Raw genomic sequence first — 15,398 nt, 5'->3', positions numbered from 1 at the left:
CTTTCTCTGTCTCACTACCATGATGTCTTTCTGATTCTTTGCATGGATTATTTGTACTCTGCATGTAGTTTAAAAATTAGTTATCTGTACATTGATTATAACATTGTAAATTGTATATATGTCTTGTAATTGTATTTTGTGACACTTTTCTCTCCTGCCCTCTGATGAAAACAGTTTTTCTACCTAGTCAGACTTTCCTGGTAACTTAATGCAAATAAATATATACAGACACCACACTCACCAGGCTGGATAAGAATAGGGTGAGAGTTAGCTGTCTTTCTGGAGCCAGACTCTAGAATATAACAAGGCTCTTAGATATCTTCATTTTGACCAATATAATTATAGTCTGATAGTGGTTGACACGTAGGTGAATGACCTTTGAGACTCTACCCAGAGGGGTATGCAGAAGGATATAACTGAGCTTGCTATGCATGTGTCTGAGGCAGGAAAGACACTGTACTTGAGTCATATTTTGCCATCACCCAGAATGATGCCAAGATTCAAAGACAAGATAATTGACTTTAATTATTGGCTATGTAGCTGGTGTCTTTGTAGGGGGATCCAGTATGTGACAGCTTGGGATGAGATGGCTGACAAGTCCTTTTGCTTTGTCAGGGATGGCCTGGACTTCTCTTAACAAGACTTTCACATTCTGGCTAAAGCCTTTGCTGCCCCATAGTACCTTTTTAAGCACAGTCCATCTGATGGACATTCCAACCTAGTAAATTCTAATCTGGAATGCATTACCGTGTCTCTAGTGAGTGCCAGGAGTCTTACAAACAACTTGAACTTGAGACTGTACTGAACCCTGAGCACATTCATATATGTGTAGTTAAAGAAACATGGTTTCAGGGTAATGAAAGCACCCCTTTTATTCTGAGTATAATGCCTATCATATCTTCAGACCCATAGGCAATTGTGAGAGAGCATTAGTATTTGTCAAGGATATCATCCCCTCATGACAGATTCCCATTAAAGCCAAGACCTTTCTACTGAGGGATTTCAACTCTCCTTCAATAAACTGGCTGACCTATACTGTCAATGGTCAGCATCCGCAGCATTCCCTTGACATTATAACTGCTAACTCTCTTTCACAAATAGTTAGCCATCCTACTGGTGGGGGGCAGTGTCCCAGATCTGGTACTCACATATACAGCCACTTTTTGTACATCTCCATATGTAGCTTCATGTCTTGTTAAGTCTACTCACCCTTTCTTTTATAACTGGTGATTCTTCACCTGTAAATAGCCATGTGTTTAGTGACTCTGTAAATTGTACTAGGATCTTCTCGAGAAGGTCAACCTTCAAGCAATTGGTCCTCTAACTCTCCCACAATTCTTTAAACACCCACTGGGTTATATATTTGATTTCATAGCAGTGTATCATGAGGCACTTGACGAAGATGCTAGAGGTGATGGAAATGAAGTGCCTAAGAAGGTTGCTAGGATGCACACTGTGGGACAAAGAAATGAGGACATAGAGCAGAAGCCAAAGTAGCTCCAATTGCAGAAAAGATCAAAGAGAATAGATTATGGTGGTTTGGACATGTGCAGAAAAGCAGAAGACTATCTAGTGAGGAAGATTTGGGACAGACAGGAAGAAGGTAAGAGGAAGTGAGGACATCCAGCAAAGAGGTAGATGGATTGTGTGAGAGAAGATCTGTGACAGTCAGTCATCAGTGTTGAAGAAGTCAGGAGTGTGGCACTGAATCGAGAGAGTTGGCGACAATTAACATGATATCCCAACCCCATGTAGAAAAATGGGAAAAAGGGGGCTGATGATGCTGATGACTTGAGGCACCAAAAGAACTCCACCACAGTGATTGACTGACAGAGGCATTGGGGTGCCTCCAGATTGATCCTGCACAGACCTGTGTAATCTAATGGAGATTCAGGCCTTGATGCAGATGGTATGGTACCAGAAGGAAATAGATGGATCTAAAGGAGTGCTGGGTTTGATGCCATTCTACAGGTGCAGCTGTGACAGATGCTACCAAAATGGTAAAATAAATGGATAAAAAAAACATTAATTAATATAAAAAGGATAACAACGACAACAGGAGAAGAGAGACAGTGAGAGAGAGAGAGAGAGAGACAGAAAGAAAGAGACAAAAAGAGAGGGAACTCATTACTACTATGACCGTTTCTGATCATCAATCTTTTAAGTACTGGTGTACAATGCAGATGTTAGGTGTGCTACTATGCCTGGGCCAGTATTCCTGACTACATACATAAACACAAAGGCAACCACTGGATGATGTATGTATGGGTGAGCAGTGGTAGCATGCTCATGGATAAAGATCAGCAGGTTGTGCGCTACAACAGAAGGATGGTCATTTCGAACATAACAGACAATGAGAAGTTTTGGGACATGGTCCTGTCATTATGCTGTACAGGACAAGATCAGAGAAATATTGTGTAGAAGTTGAAAGTGTTACCAGTTATGCTGTACTACATGCCTATGATACCACTGTGGTGTATCAAAGATAGTTAAGGCAAATGTTGTCAACAAAGACAGCTATTAGCTGGTGCCTGGAAACCACTGTAATGTAGTTTACTATATATCAGGGACAGGTCGGGGGGGGGTATAACATAATAACATAAATGGCATCAGTACTCTTGTGGTGATGAAACTGGCATGGGCATATAGTGGGGAGCTATCTGGATGACATGCTGCCATGTGTCTCCCCATTTTATGCCAGCCTGACCTGTGACAATATCCTGGCATGATAGATACCATGAGGCAGTGAGTATACTGTCTAGGCAGATAGAGACAGGCATCTCCCTGCAAACTACAGATATGAGTGTTCCCTGAATATGGAGACTGTGCATATGGGTGGAGAAGGTCATATACATACACATATATCTCATATACATACACATATATCTCATATACATACACATATATCTCATATACCAACACACATGCAAGTTGATCAAACTGTACACAAAACTGTGACATGGGAGAGTCACAAGTAGTTGTATATTGAATGGCATGGGGAAGTACAGTTTCTGTGTTTTTTTTTTCATTTAGAAGCTGCTGGAAATACTTTTTCTATCTGACTTCGATGTCCTCTGGACTCATGAGCTATTTGATTACTGATGGTGTTTAATACCAGTGTTTAATAACTATCTTCTTTATTTTTCTGTCTTTGGATTGCAGCCTGAAGGAAATTCTTTGTGTCATCTACTGACTAAACCACTTTCCAGAAGCTGGTACAGCTTCTTTGATGCCTTGATCTTTATCAATATAACTGCCCTCTTGGCTTGAGCAGTTGTAGTGAGAAAGAAACTATATCAGACCGCAAGGCAATGACCTGTTTGTGGTGGTACACAATCTGCTTGATGAGCCGGAGGAGGGCCTGTGGCAGATGTACACCATTAATGCCATTATCAACAGTCAGTATAGAGATTCTATTATATATCAGATATCCCTGTGTGGCCACCTATCATGGCCACTGCTCTTCAAGTGGCCAGTCCACCTCCACCTCCTGTGGAGAAGCCCACTAGGGGAAGTCATGACTTTATAGTCATAGTGCCACTAGCTCCACACTGGCACACAGTATGAAGGGCACTGCAAAGCACTGAGGATGCATGGATGCATTGGGTATTGATGGAAAGACCACTCACAACATATCCCCCAGTTCCCACTCATGGTGTACTTCCACTTCTGTGCATACTATAAACAGTGCCTAGGACCTTAGCAGGACAGGACATCCGTATAAATGCAGACAAGCACGGTTAGTGCATACATCCCCTGCAAGTACCACATGCTTGTCTATCATTCTCTAGTATAGTGCTGTGCTGCTTTCTAGTGCTGTACTTATTCACAACCACACAGTCATATCTGCACCACCACCTTCTCACAAGACAGTGGAGATACCACCCCCTTTTGGTTCAGTTTCCTCGGTTCCTCTTAGTTATGAGAGCATGTTACACACACACACACACACACACACACACACACACACACACACACACACACACACACACACACACACACACACACACCCACACACACCCACACACACACACACACACGTGCACACACGTGCACACACACACAGACACACACATGCCCACACAAGGGCACACACGCACATACGCACACACACACATGCAAACATGCAAGCACACGTGCACACACACACACACACACACACACACACACACACACACACACACACACACACACACACACACACACTGCCCATTGTCGACACTTGGCACTCTGGCCTTTTTCACCTGTGCATATGATGACAACTACCTCAGTGCTCTGTCATCTGGTTGCTTATGTCACATGCACAACATTACTAGTCGATGCATCCTATAGTACAACCTGAATATATCACTGCACACATCATTTTCCTGATTAGATTATATTCCTATTTTGGTCCATGATAACCAATAGCAATGTCAGCCTCCTGCATTCACAGCCTTTTGCATTCATATACCATCTAAAGCAGTAGCCGCCCTGTACCTGATCTTGCTGACTCTCTACCATAACCTCAGGATTTTACTGTGGTCAACAACTGTCTTGATAGCATCGCTCAATGGGAACTATATACGATTTTGAATCATTTTACCATATTGTTTTCTCTCATTTCCATCCATCACTGCCCTCATTTTAAGTCCTTGCTTATTGTCATGCCATTATATCACCATTTGCATTACAGGCAGCAGAATTTATTGGCCTTCTACTGTCAAACGTAGTGCTTCTCTGAATTGCCCCCACCAGGTATATAGATGCTTTTCATGCCAAATCTGATAGTGAAATGGGAAATATGTTTTTGAATTTTCCTTATCTGGGTGTTCATAGGTTTATAGGTTCATACTAGGCTATCTGCCCTAGGGACTTTATAAGCCTAGCCAGAGTGTGTTTGGCTTTTGCCACCCATTTAAAATTAATTTTGCTATGCCCTTTTTAGTATACTGTGCCTCTGTCTAACAGTGGTTTTGGCATAATGGTTATTATGCTTAGCTCACAGATGTAAGATACATAGTTTGATTCTCACATTTGAGGGGAAATCAGGTAGACGTAAATGCCTATAAGGACAGCTAGCTTAGTATTCATCTATGAACCTTCCAGTGAGGCTGATACTAGACACTTCCGAAGGCAATATGGTCCTGCGCCTTTAGTATCAGGCATTAGAACCTCTCTGTTTAGTCTGGTATTACCTATTTATGCCCATTTATGTTGTATACTAGTATTTACTTGCTGTATGTTGTCATTTGCTTAAGTTATAAAACAGCAATTAAATAGATATGAATTTCTTTTTGGATAGTAGCTAATGAAGAAAAAATGTCCGTTTTACCTGTTGTTGTCTTGCATGTTGTAAAATTCTCTGAAATAAATACGTAAGCTACAGGTTACCACTAGGAACATAAAATAATATGACAGAGCAACACTTCATAATTTAAAATTGTCCAAGAAAAATACAAATATGAGTCCTACTCCTGCCTGTGACAGGGTTCCTTACAATTACAATATCAGCTAAAAGATATTACAGCAGTGAGTGCCAATACATTTCTGCTTGGAATTATCTGTTTACTTATTTATTTTAGGAGCTGAGATCCTGCAACTAAACAATGACCTTTAAATCATAAGAAAACACATAGGCCATGCAGTGATTCATATAAAAATCACAGTAAATCAGAAAAAAATGTTTGAAATAAATGACAAACATTAACTACAGCAGGACTTGGATTAAGCTTCTATAAAGACGGTAGGTCAATCACCACCAGAAAAACTACATCTGAAAGCAGAAGTTCAGACCACAGTCTGACATCTTGATGTTCATAGATTCATAGGTTCATAGGTTCATACTAAGCTATCTGCCCTAGGGCATTTATAAGCCTAGCCAGAGTGTGTTTGGCTTTCACCACCCATTTTAAATTAATTTTGCTAGGCCCTTTTTCGACATTAGTATACTGTGCCTCTGTCTAACAGTGACACAGAAGTGATACCCGGGGTAAACCTACGATCTCCCATCCACTCATCAAGATTCCTCTTGAAGAGAGTAAATGAGGGACTCTGCCTAACCTGGACTGGGATTTTATTCCAGAGTGAAGGGAGCCTCTGGGTTATGAATCTGTCCCTCCAGCATGTCCTATTTATTTCAGTGCTGAGGTTCAAGTCTCTCGAGCGCATAGCTCGATGGGATTTGGATTTTCTGAGGTGCAGCATGTCCATTAATTCCGGGTTGGACATGGCTTTATACGTCAGGCACAGATCGCCTCTGAGCAGGCGGTATGCCACTGAGTAGAGCTGGAGTTTCTTTAACCGGGCAGCATATGGCATCTGTTTGAGCCCTATGATCCTTTTGGTGAGGTACTTTTGGGGTCTCTCCAGTTGCTGCAGGAGTCTGGTAAGGTACATCCCGAAAGGGGCATTGTACTCAATTATGGGCCTGATGAGGGATGAGTAAAGAGGCACGATGACCTCCCCTGATCTAGATGTGAATCCCTTCATGATTAGGTGGGCTATATAAAATGTTTTTCTAACCACTTTGGCCACGTGGTTGTCAAATGAGAGATTGCTATCAACTTGGGTCTATAACCATCAATGGTAACCACTGCTACATGCCAGTGCACGATGGTTCACTACACACAAACAAGTGCAAACACAGGGCTTAAATAAAACAAGAAATAACCCTTTTAACTCAAACTATTCAATAAGAATACTGTCTCTGAGCTTTAGTCCAATTCCCTTCTATTTGATGGGACAGAGATAGCACTCTCCTCCCACAAGTATGCAGAAGTCCCTTCACCAACAAAGATGGCTTGAATTTGATGTTCAGAAGTTACAGAACAGTCCCAGAAACAGCAATTCTGGAACTAGGCTATTCTTCAGCTGAACTAGTACAGTATACAGTTAAATGAGGCAAAACACAGTTCAGACAATTTAAACAGACAGTAGAATGCAAATATAAATTAAAATTGCAATATAAGAGCAAAAACAGGCAGTTATAGTTAGTGGGAAAGCAATGGATGCCTCACATCTTTCAGTATCTCAGCAAAGTGCTGGTTTTAGTGCTCAAGTGAGACCAGTCTGGATTCAGCAAGTCTGAATCTGACCTATGCTATAAAATTCAGAAGTACTAGAAATTCAAAGTATGTTAAATCACAGTCAGAAAAAAAAAAGTTTAAATAAAGCATCAATTCACCTGCAATTCCCTGCTTAGAAGGGTGTAGGCCGCACTGTCCTGCCACAAGAGTCTAGACCACAAACCTTCCTAATCTAAAACACCTGGTTTTGAAGTCCAAGTGCTTAAGTTATAACTAAGACACTTCAGAATAACAGACACAACAGGCCTTCAACCAGCAATTTCCATCTTAGAAGAGTGTAGGCTATCCTCTCCTGCCACAAGAGTTTAGACCACAAATTTTCCTAATGTAAAGTAACTAGTTTGGAACCCAAGTGCTTAAACCAGAATAAAGACACTTAGAGTAACAGGCGCAGTAAGCCTTCACCAGCAATTCTTAGCTTAGAAGGGTGCAATCTACTGCCATAGACACATAATCGACCACCACTGCCACTTTCTTAGTTTCACCAGTTTTGCATCCCAAGAAGATTTGAAACTGTATTAAAATGTTCCACAACACTGTAATGCCCCTTTCTGGTTTCACCATGTGTTAAATAATATCATCTGCAACGAGAGCCAGCCCTTCTTGACCACCATACCAATTACATCCTTGAATTTCTGAGTCCCTTAGCCTCCCCGCCAATAGCTCTAAATATAATGCAACTAATAAACAGAATACAAAAAACAATACTGAAAACAAATTAAATGGAAACCCACTAACGTGCTTTACTGCACATTTATTGAAAATAAAATTCTTTGATACAGTAAAGATGAAAACACTCAGTCTCTTTTGCTTAATTTATTCTCAATAAACACATGCCAAAGCAAGTTGGTAGATTTCTGTTTTATTGATTTTTTAACTATGATGCACACAACACAGGGGAAAGTGGACACCTATGCCCAGCCCGTCCACTCAAACAGAAACCATCAGAGAGGACCTTAACCATTTCAATCCCTGCCTCCAATCCCTCACATATACTCCCAATCAACCTTACGATTTCATCAGGGAAAGCAACTCCTTCCATTAGACCATATAGGTGTTCTGAGGTCTGGAACTAAAGTGTAGGCTCTTATTGCCTTTGGAAGTACCTATTGTCACACATAATAGAATGTATTAATATATGTAATAGAAATATACATACTTATATGTCAAATAGTTCTTTCTTCTAATTCTGGGATTAGGCGATAATATGTTTTGAAGAAGGAAGTATTTTATGCCAAAGAATACAACACATATACTGTAATAATGACACCTTTTCCCCTAAATCATGGTTTAAGACTACATTTTAGTGAATTACAGAAATTCTATTTCTGTTTATATGTTTTAACGCAGGAGCTTTTATAGCTCAAGTGATGGTCATTGGGACTTTTAATAACAAGATGATGAAGTGTATTAATTCTGCTTTAAGCACTTGGCTTCAGGCCAGTTATTTTACATTAAAAGGGTTCGTGGTCTGCACTCTTGTGGGAGGAGAGGCTGGACTCTGCCCTTCTGAGCTGGGAATTTCTGGTTAAAGGCTTCTGGTGTCATTCTAAGGGGATTCAGTACTTGTCAGCTTGGAAGACATGATTGACAGACTTTAATGCTTTGCCAGAGATGCTCATCATCTGTCACCCCAGGGATTTCAGCTACTGGCTAAAGCTCTTACCGTCCCCATAGTGCCTTTTTAGGCAGTGTCTCAAGGACAAAATTCCTGACCTAAAAACTCCATTTAAAAACAACCGCAAGGTTATGTTGCTAAATGATAGGAGTATTATAGGTTCATAGGTTCATAGGTTCATACTAGGCTATCTGCCCAAGGGCATTTATAAGCCTAGCCCATAGTTATGTACCCCTTTAGTTTGAATAAAAACTATGCCTATCATTTTTCTGTGCCTCTGTCAAGCAGTGACACTGAAGTAATCCCTGGGGTATATCTGCGATCTCCCATCCATTGGTCAAGATTCCTCTTGAACAAGGCCAGCGAGATGCTCTGCCTCACATGTACCGGGATTTTGTTTTTAACATGAAACTCCATTCCCCACAAGCAGACCTCACCTTGGAAGACGCAGACATTTCTGCAGTCACAGAGACCTGGTTCAAGGTTGTGGAGAGCACCTCAGCCATACTGGGTTACATCTCCTTCCACATGTTCAGACAACAAACTGAAGGAGTGAAAACTAAAGGAGCTGGTGTATCTACATTCATTAAAGATAAATACACCGCTGGATTGGTAAAAATAGTATGATTCTCTGGAGATACTTCAAGTGCAATTAACTGTTGGTAGGACACCTATTCAAGTCATTGCCAGATACAGGACCACCTCCATCAATCAAGACTCCCACTCTGCTTATTTGGATCTACTTGAATCTGTCAAGATACATCCAAACACCATGGTTTTGGGTGACTTTAACTACACATCCATTGAATGGGTAAATTACTTGTGCTCAAACTCACTTGCCCAAAGGTTCCTCAACTTCATCTTCAGTGCCCTGGACCAGCTGGTTGACACCCTCACAAGGGGTGCCAACATCATGGATCAATAAAGGGGACCATTGTAGCGCCCCCACTGTGAGGTCTTCCCTGGTGACATGTGACCGCAAATCAGTCTCATTCAAAATAACTATCACACCTGACTCTCCCCTAGCAGCAAATAAACTAAAAAAACTTTTCCAAAATAGATTATAAGCTCTTAAGCTCTTATGGGATTGGATAAATAGCCTCACTGCACCTCCCCCCTCAGGTGTAACTGGCAACTATGCCAAGTTCTACAGCAATGGTTTATACAAACACCTGTATAACTGTATTGACTCAGCAGTACCTGATAGGACCAAAACAGGCTCCTCAAGGAAGTGCAAACCTGCCTGGTGGATAACTGCTTTACAATAAGCGGAAGAAATTTCAGTCCAAGTGTAAGAGGGAGGGAGCTCTAAACTGGAAAAACTCCCTCTTCAGCCTTAACAAGCAAATAAGACTTCTTGTGAAGTCCTCCAAAGCAAACTACAAATTCAAATTAGCTTCCTCAACTAAGGAAAACCATAAGGTATTCTTTAATTACATCCATAACCTAAAAAAGGCCCAGATTTGTGCCAAACTGGTAGTTACTGTTATCACATATACTGAACCTGTGGACACAGCTAACTTGTTGGCAAACAGGTTCTGTGAAACCTTCACATCTCTGTTATTGCCACATGTATCCTCCAACATGAATTAGCAACACCACTGGGTACTTTTTTCAATCATAGTCTAAGTACCGGCTTCATACCAGCTGAATGGAAAACAGCCATGATTATTCCCCTTCACAAAGTTGGTGGTTCCACTGACCCTGGGAACTATAGACCTATTAGCCTGTTAGCCTTATCTGCAAGGCCACTGAGCGAATCATCATGGACCTTATCAACAAAGATATAGGTGATCTCCAAACACTTTACTCTACTCAGTTCGGATTTGTCAAAGGGAGATCATGACTGTAAAACTTGGTGGACTTCTTGAAGACAGTCATCAAGGCTCTGGACAAGGGGAATTATGTGCATACCGCCTACCTAGAGCTAGCCAAGGCTATTGACACTATCCCCCACTCAGGCATCATTGACAGACTTACCCAGCTAGGTGTCAACCCTTATGTAATTATATGTGTCTCTAACTGGCTCACTGATATATATATATATATATATATATATATATATATATATATATAGTCAAAATAGGGGAATCCACCTCCAGCAGCAGACCTGTAACTGGTGGTGTTCCACATGGATCAGTCCTGGGAATTATACTGTTTGGAAATGTATTTCTCTGAAGTACAAGCAAAAACTAAAAGTCTATGGTTGACAAAGCTTACTGATTACTGCAAATTGGGAGCAGTCATAGAGTCTCCAAATGATGTCAACATCCTACAAGAACGTCTTATACAAACAAATGATTGCTGCCAAAGTCATGGCTTTAAACTCAATGCAAACATTTTATATTCATCCTTTTCAGTAAAAGCAGTGTTCTGCTAACTATCATATCAATAGCAACACCCTACATACCTACTCAGTGGTGAGAGACCTGGGCACACAGGTTGACAGCAACCTTACCTTTGATCACCATGCCTCAACAGTGGTAAGGAGGACATTCTATAATCCTCATCTCATAAGTAAGGGCATTGCTTTCAGAAAAAAGAAGTTATAACTTCCCTGTATTCTTTCCTCATCAGGCCAATAATCAAGTACAATGCCCCTTTTGATATGTACCTTTCCAAGCACCTGCAGCAATTGGAAAGACTACAAAGGTTCCCCACAAGGAAAATTCAAGGTCATCAGCATCTGTTCTATGTGGCTCAATTAAATCACTGTCACTTTATTCTGTTTCAAACAGACTACTCAGAGGCAATCTCTGCCTTGCATATAAGGCAATCTGTGACCCTGCTTTATTGGAAATGCTGCATATCCATAAATCAAATGGTACATGGGTTACTCACTCTAAAGACCTTAACCTGGTATGTGACATTAATAGAACCTCTCTATGTTATACAAGATGAAAAGCACTTTGTGTTATTTGTCTTGGATTTATTAAACTGTTTGAAGTGCAACCCAGTCCATTCGTGTTACTTGTTTTTCAGTTGTTAGGGTTTTCTTCAGTTTACATTAATAGAACCTGCTGGAGGGGCAGATTTGTCTACCAGATGTTACCACACCTTTGGAACAGATGCTCATTTCACGTCAAACAGAGCACCTCACTGGCCCTCTTCAAATGCAGTCTGGACCATTGAATGGGTAACTGTAAATTAAATTCACCCTGGTGGTTCCACCTGTGTCCCTCTTGAACAAGGGCAATAGGTGCTGATCCTATGATCCTATGTGCCTACACATGAATTGGTCCAGCAGTGTCCATATTTATGGGGACATGATTAAATTAAATTCACCCTGGTGGTTCCACCTGTGTCCCTCTTGAACAAGGGCAATAGGTGCTGATCATGGAAATAAGGGTATAACTTGGATAGGCTTGTAAGAGCCCTAGGGCTATTAGCCTAGTAACTTCTTATGATCCTATGATCCTATGTGCCTACACATGAATTGGTCCAGCAGTGTCCATATTTATGGGGACATGGTGAAATGAAGTATTTAGGAGTATGTATTAGAAATGACTCTCTTGTGGCAGTTGATGATATATGGGAGTAGCCTGGACACAAGATGGTACAGGGACTGAGAAACTGGAGGCTTTGTTATATGAATATGGATAGTAAGATACAAGCAGTTTAAATGCTTTTAGTCCCTTTAGTCTTATACGCAGGTCAGGCACATTTTTATCAACCAGAGGAGAAGTTGTGGATTGCAATTAAAAAAGAGCTGAAGGATTTTGTCTGGGAGGGGAGGATGGCAGCAGGGGTAAGTGGCATAAGCTGATTTTTCCAGTTGAACAAGGTAGACTAGGATTACCCAATTTGAATGGGGTATTGTAGAGCAGCACATTTAAGGGTCTTATACATAGCACAAGTGGAAAACTATAATTCAAAGTGGAAATGGATGTTGATGATGCAGGGAAGAAGCTCAAGAAACAAGGAGACATTGTGATTTTGGACAGAGACACTTAAGGAGAAGGACAATAATCATACAGAATATTATATTCATAAAGTAGCAGGGAGTATTTAAGAATTAAACCAGCACAGGAATGGAGAAAAGAGATTCTGCCAGTAGGTTTGACTGCAATTAGGGATACAGACAATAGGCAAGAGAACTAGAATTTTTTGGAGAAAACTGGTAAAGAATGTGAGGTGATAGAATGGGAAGACACCAAGAATTTATTTGGGCTGCAGGTTAGTGATTGCCATCCCTATCAAGGATTAATAGCAGAGTATAGGCAAACAGCAAGAAACAAGTGGGTCCTAAATGAAAGACCAGCAATGACAGAGTTTTTAATAGAATTTAGAACAGAAGCTGCCATTAAACAGGAGTAATTAGTAGAGCATATAAAATATAGCATAATAACCATAAAATTCAATCAGGGGAGCTTAGAAAGGATTGGGAAGAGAGACTGGATAATCAATTCACAAAAAGACAATGGGGGGTATATGTATATCTCCCAAATATGCAAGAAAGTCTAGAACATTTCGGATCTTAGCTTGGCAGTGTTTACAGGGGTATTTTTGTTTACAGGGGTATTTTTATACCCTGAGTAGACTGCAAAGAATTTTTTCTCAGATGGATACTAAATGTTGGAGGTGTAACATGGAAGAAAGAGGTAATAAGAAACATATTTTTTGGGAGTGTAATGAGCTGACAGACTTTAAAGACTCCTTGCAGAATGCTCTGTCAGGGATGCTGGATGAGCATATTGCTTTGACTGTGGAGATGATGTTTTGAGCTATGATACAGAATCAGAATTGCCTAGACATAGTGTAGAATAGAGCATGTGTATTTAAATTTAAGAAGCATTTCCAGATGTAAGAACGTGCATATAAACAGAGAGCATGTGCAGGCACCAGTGCCATTTTGAGAGAACAGCCAGAGTGTTCATAGGTTCATAGGTGTGTATTAGGCTAATGGCCCTGGAGCCTTTACAAGCCTAGCCCATAGAAGTGTCATTTCTGATGTGTTTGTATATAATAAAGCTGCTTGAACTGAACCCATGACTATTCATCTGTTTTGTCATTATATGTGTCTCTCTTTTCCTGCCCAGATGAGCGACACATAGTAAGGCCTTGCTGAGTCTAATTATGGCGGCTGCCAAAAAACAATTACTAGAAAATGGAAATCAAAGTCTAAACCAACTTTACTAGAAGTAGTGACAATAGTAACAGAGATAAAACAACTGGAATCGAGATCTTCAGAAAAGGAGCAAATTACATTACAAGAACAGGAATTGTGAGAACAGTATATGCAGAGAAGCGATAAGGTTTAAAAGAAGGCCGGATTTTAATGAGCTATATAACGCTTAACTGACAATAACCGGACAGATTACAAGTGATATATAATGTTTGCAACTACAGTTGTATCAATGGTGCCTGTGATGCGTACTGTTTGCAACTAAAGTTGTGTCAATGTGGTTTGTTTTTTACATATATAAATGTGAGATTATCTATGTGGTTATCTATTATTGTTATCCTTGGATTGGGAGGGTGGCCTAATGGTTAAGGTGTTTGCTTTACAACCACAAAGTGCAGGGTTAGAGTCTCATAAGGGATACTTGTCTAAGCTTAAAATGGCTTGCAAGGGCAGTTAGCTTAGTAAGAATCAATCTGATAATTTAATAAAGCTTTTTCTTTAAAAGAACATTTATGTGGTCTAATATTGTCCAATAATGTTGTTTAACAACACACAAACAGCCATTAAATAAGTACATATATTTTTGAATACTATATAATGAATTTTTTTTTTTCAGTTATTGGTCTGCTTGTTGTAAAATGTTCTAAAAGAATCAATTTCCATGTTAGTTATAGCAAAATAATATAAGCCCTCAGGCAAGTAAAAATAAGCTGCACAAGGTGCAGGGTTTGAATCTCACAAGGGATAATTGGCTAGGCTTAAAATGGCTCGCAAGGGCAGTTAGCTTGGTACTAATCTATGAACCTATGAACCTAAGATATGTGTCCCATTCCTACCTGTCACAATGCTCATTACAGCTACAGTTACTGCTAACATTTATTAGCAGTGGGTAGTGAGTAGTGGGTGACAATAAGGGGGTTATTCAAAAAACCTAATTCCGCAGCAGTTTTAGGACTTCGCTGTTGTTCTACAGCCATGCTCTGTCATGAAGCACTGATACAGAAACACCACAAAGAAAACTATATTGGCATCTCGATCAATGCATGTCTTGGAAATTAGTAGGTTACTCATTAGAATAATCCAATTAGTGTTACCTCTACCACCCCATGCTGTGTTGCTGCACATGATCTTACAGGTGAGCACACAGTCTGACACAGAGAAACTCAGCTATTCACACACTGATAAAGATACACATACAGACAAAATACACACACACGTGCACACACACACACACACACACACACACACACACACACACACACACACACACACACACACACACACACACACACACACACACAGAGCTGGCTATGCATTTCCAGTAATCTGGATGGTGTAAATAGACCAGGATGGTGGCATCACGTGGTGTGGAGGGGTGCTGTGGAGTCCTTTTACCTAGGGCACCACTTGACCTAAGGCTGACCGTGCACACCCATGCACACACACACACACACACACACACACACACACACACACACACACACACACACACACACACACACACACGCACACACACACACTCTCATATACTCACACAACACACATGCATACCACAAAAACACATGCACCTGCTCACATATACCCACAC

General features: G+C 40.6%; 1 protein-coding gene across 1 annotated transcript in view; it reads right to left on the bottom strand.

Moving 5' to 3' along the window:
* Positions 1-15,398, bottom strand: part of LOC122813575 — a 411,992-nt gene that overhangs the window by 46,259 nt on the left and 350,335 nt on the right. Inside the window, exon 7 of the mRNA XM_044085976.1 lies at positions 5,315-5,344. Coding sequence (XP_043941911.1) covers positions 5,315-5,344 — 30 coding nt within the window. The remainder of the gene's footprint in view (positions 1-5,314; positions 5,345-15,398) is intronic.

The sequence above is a fragment of the Protopterus annectens genome, chromosome 1.part1, assembly GCF_019279795.1.
Source record: "Protopterus annectens isolate FY-2018-M chromosome 1.part1, PAN1.0, whole genome shotgun sequence".
Taxonomy (NCBI): Eukaryota; Metazoa; Chordata; order Ceratodontiformes; family Protopteridae; genus Protopterus; species Protopterus annectens.
The sequence above is the reverse complement of the archived record's forward strand: the minus strand, read 5'-3'. Positions and strand labels throughout refer to the sequence as shown.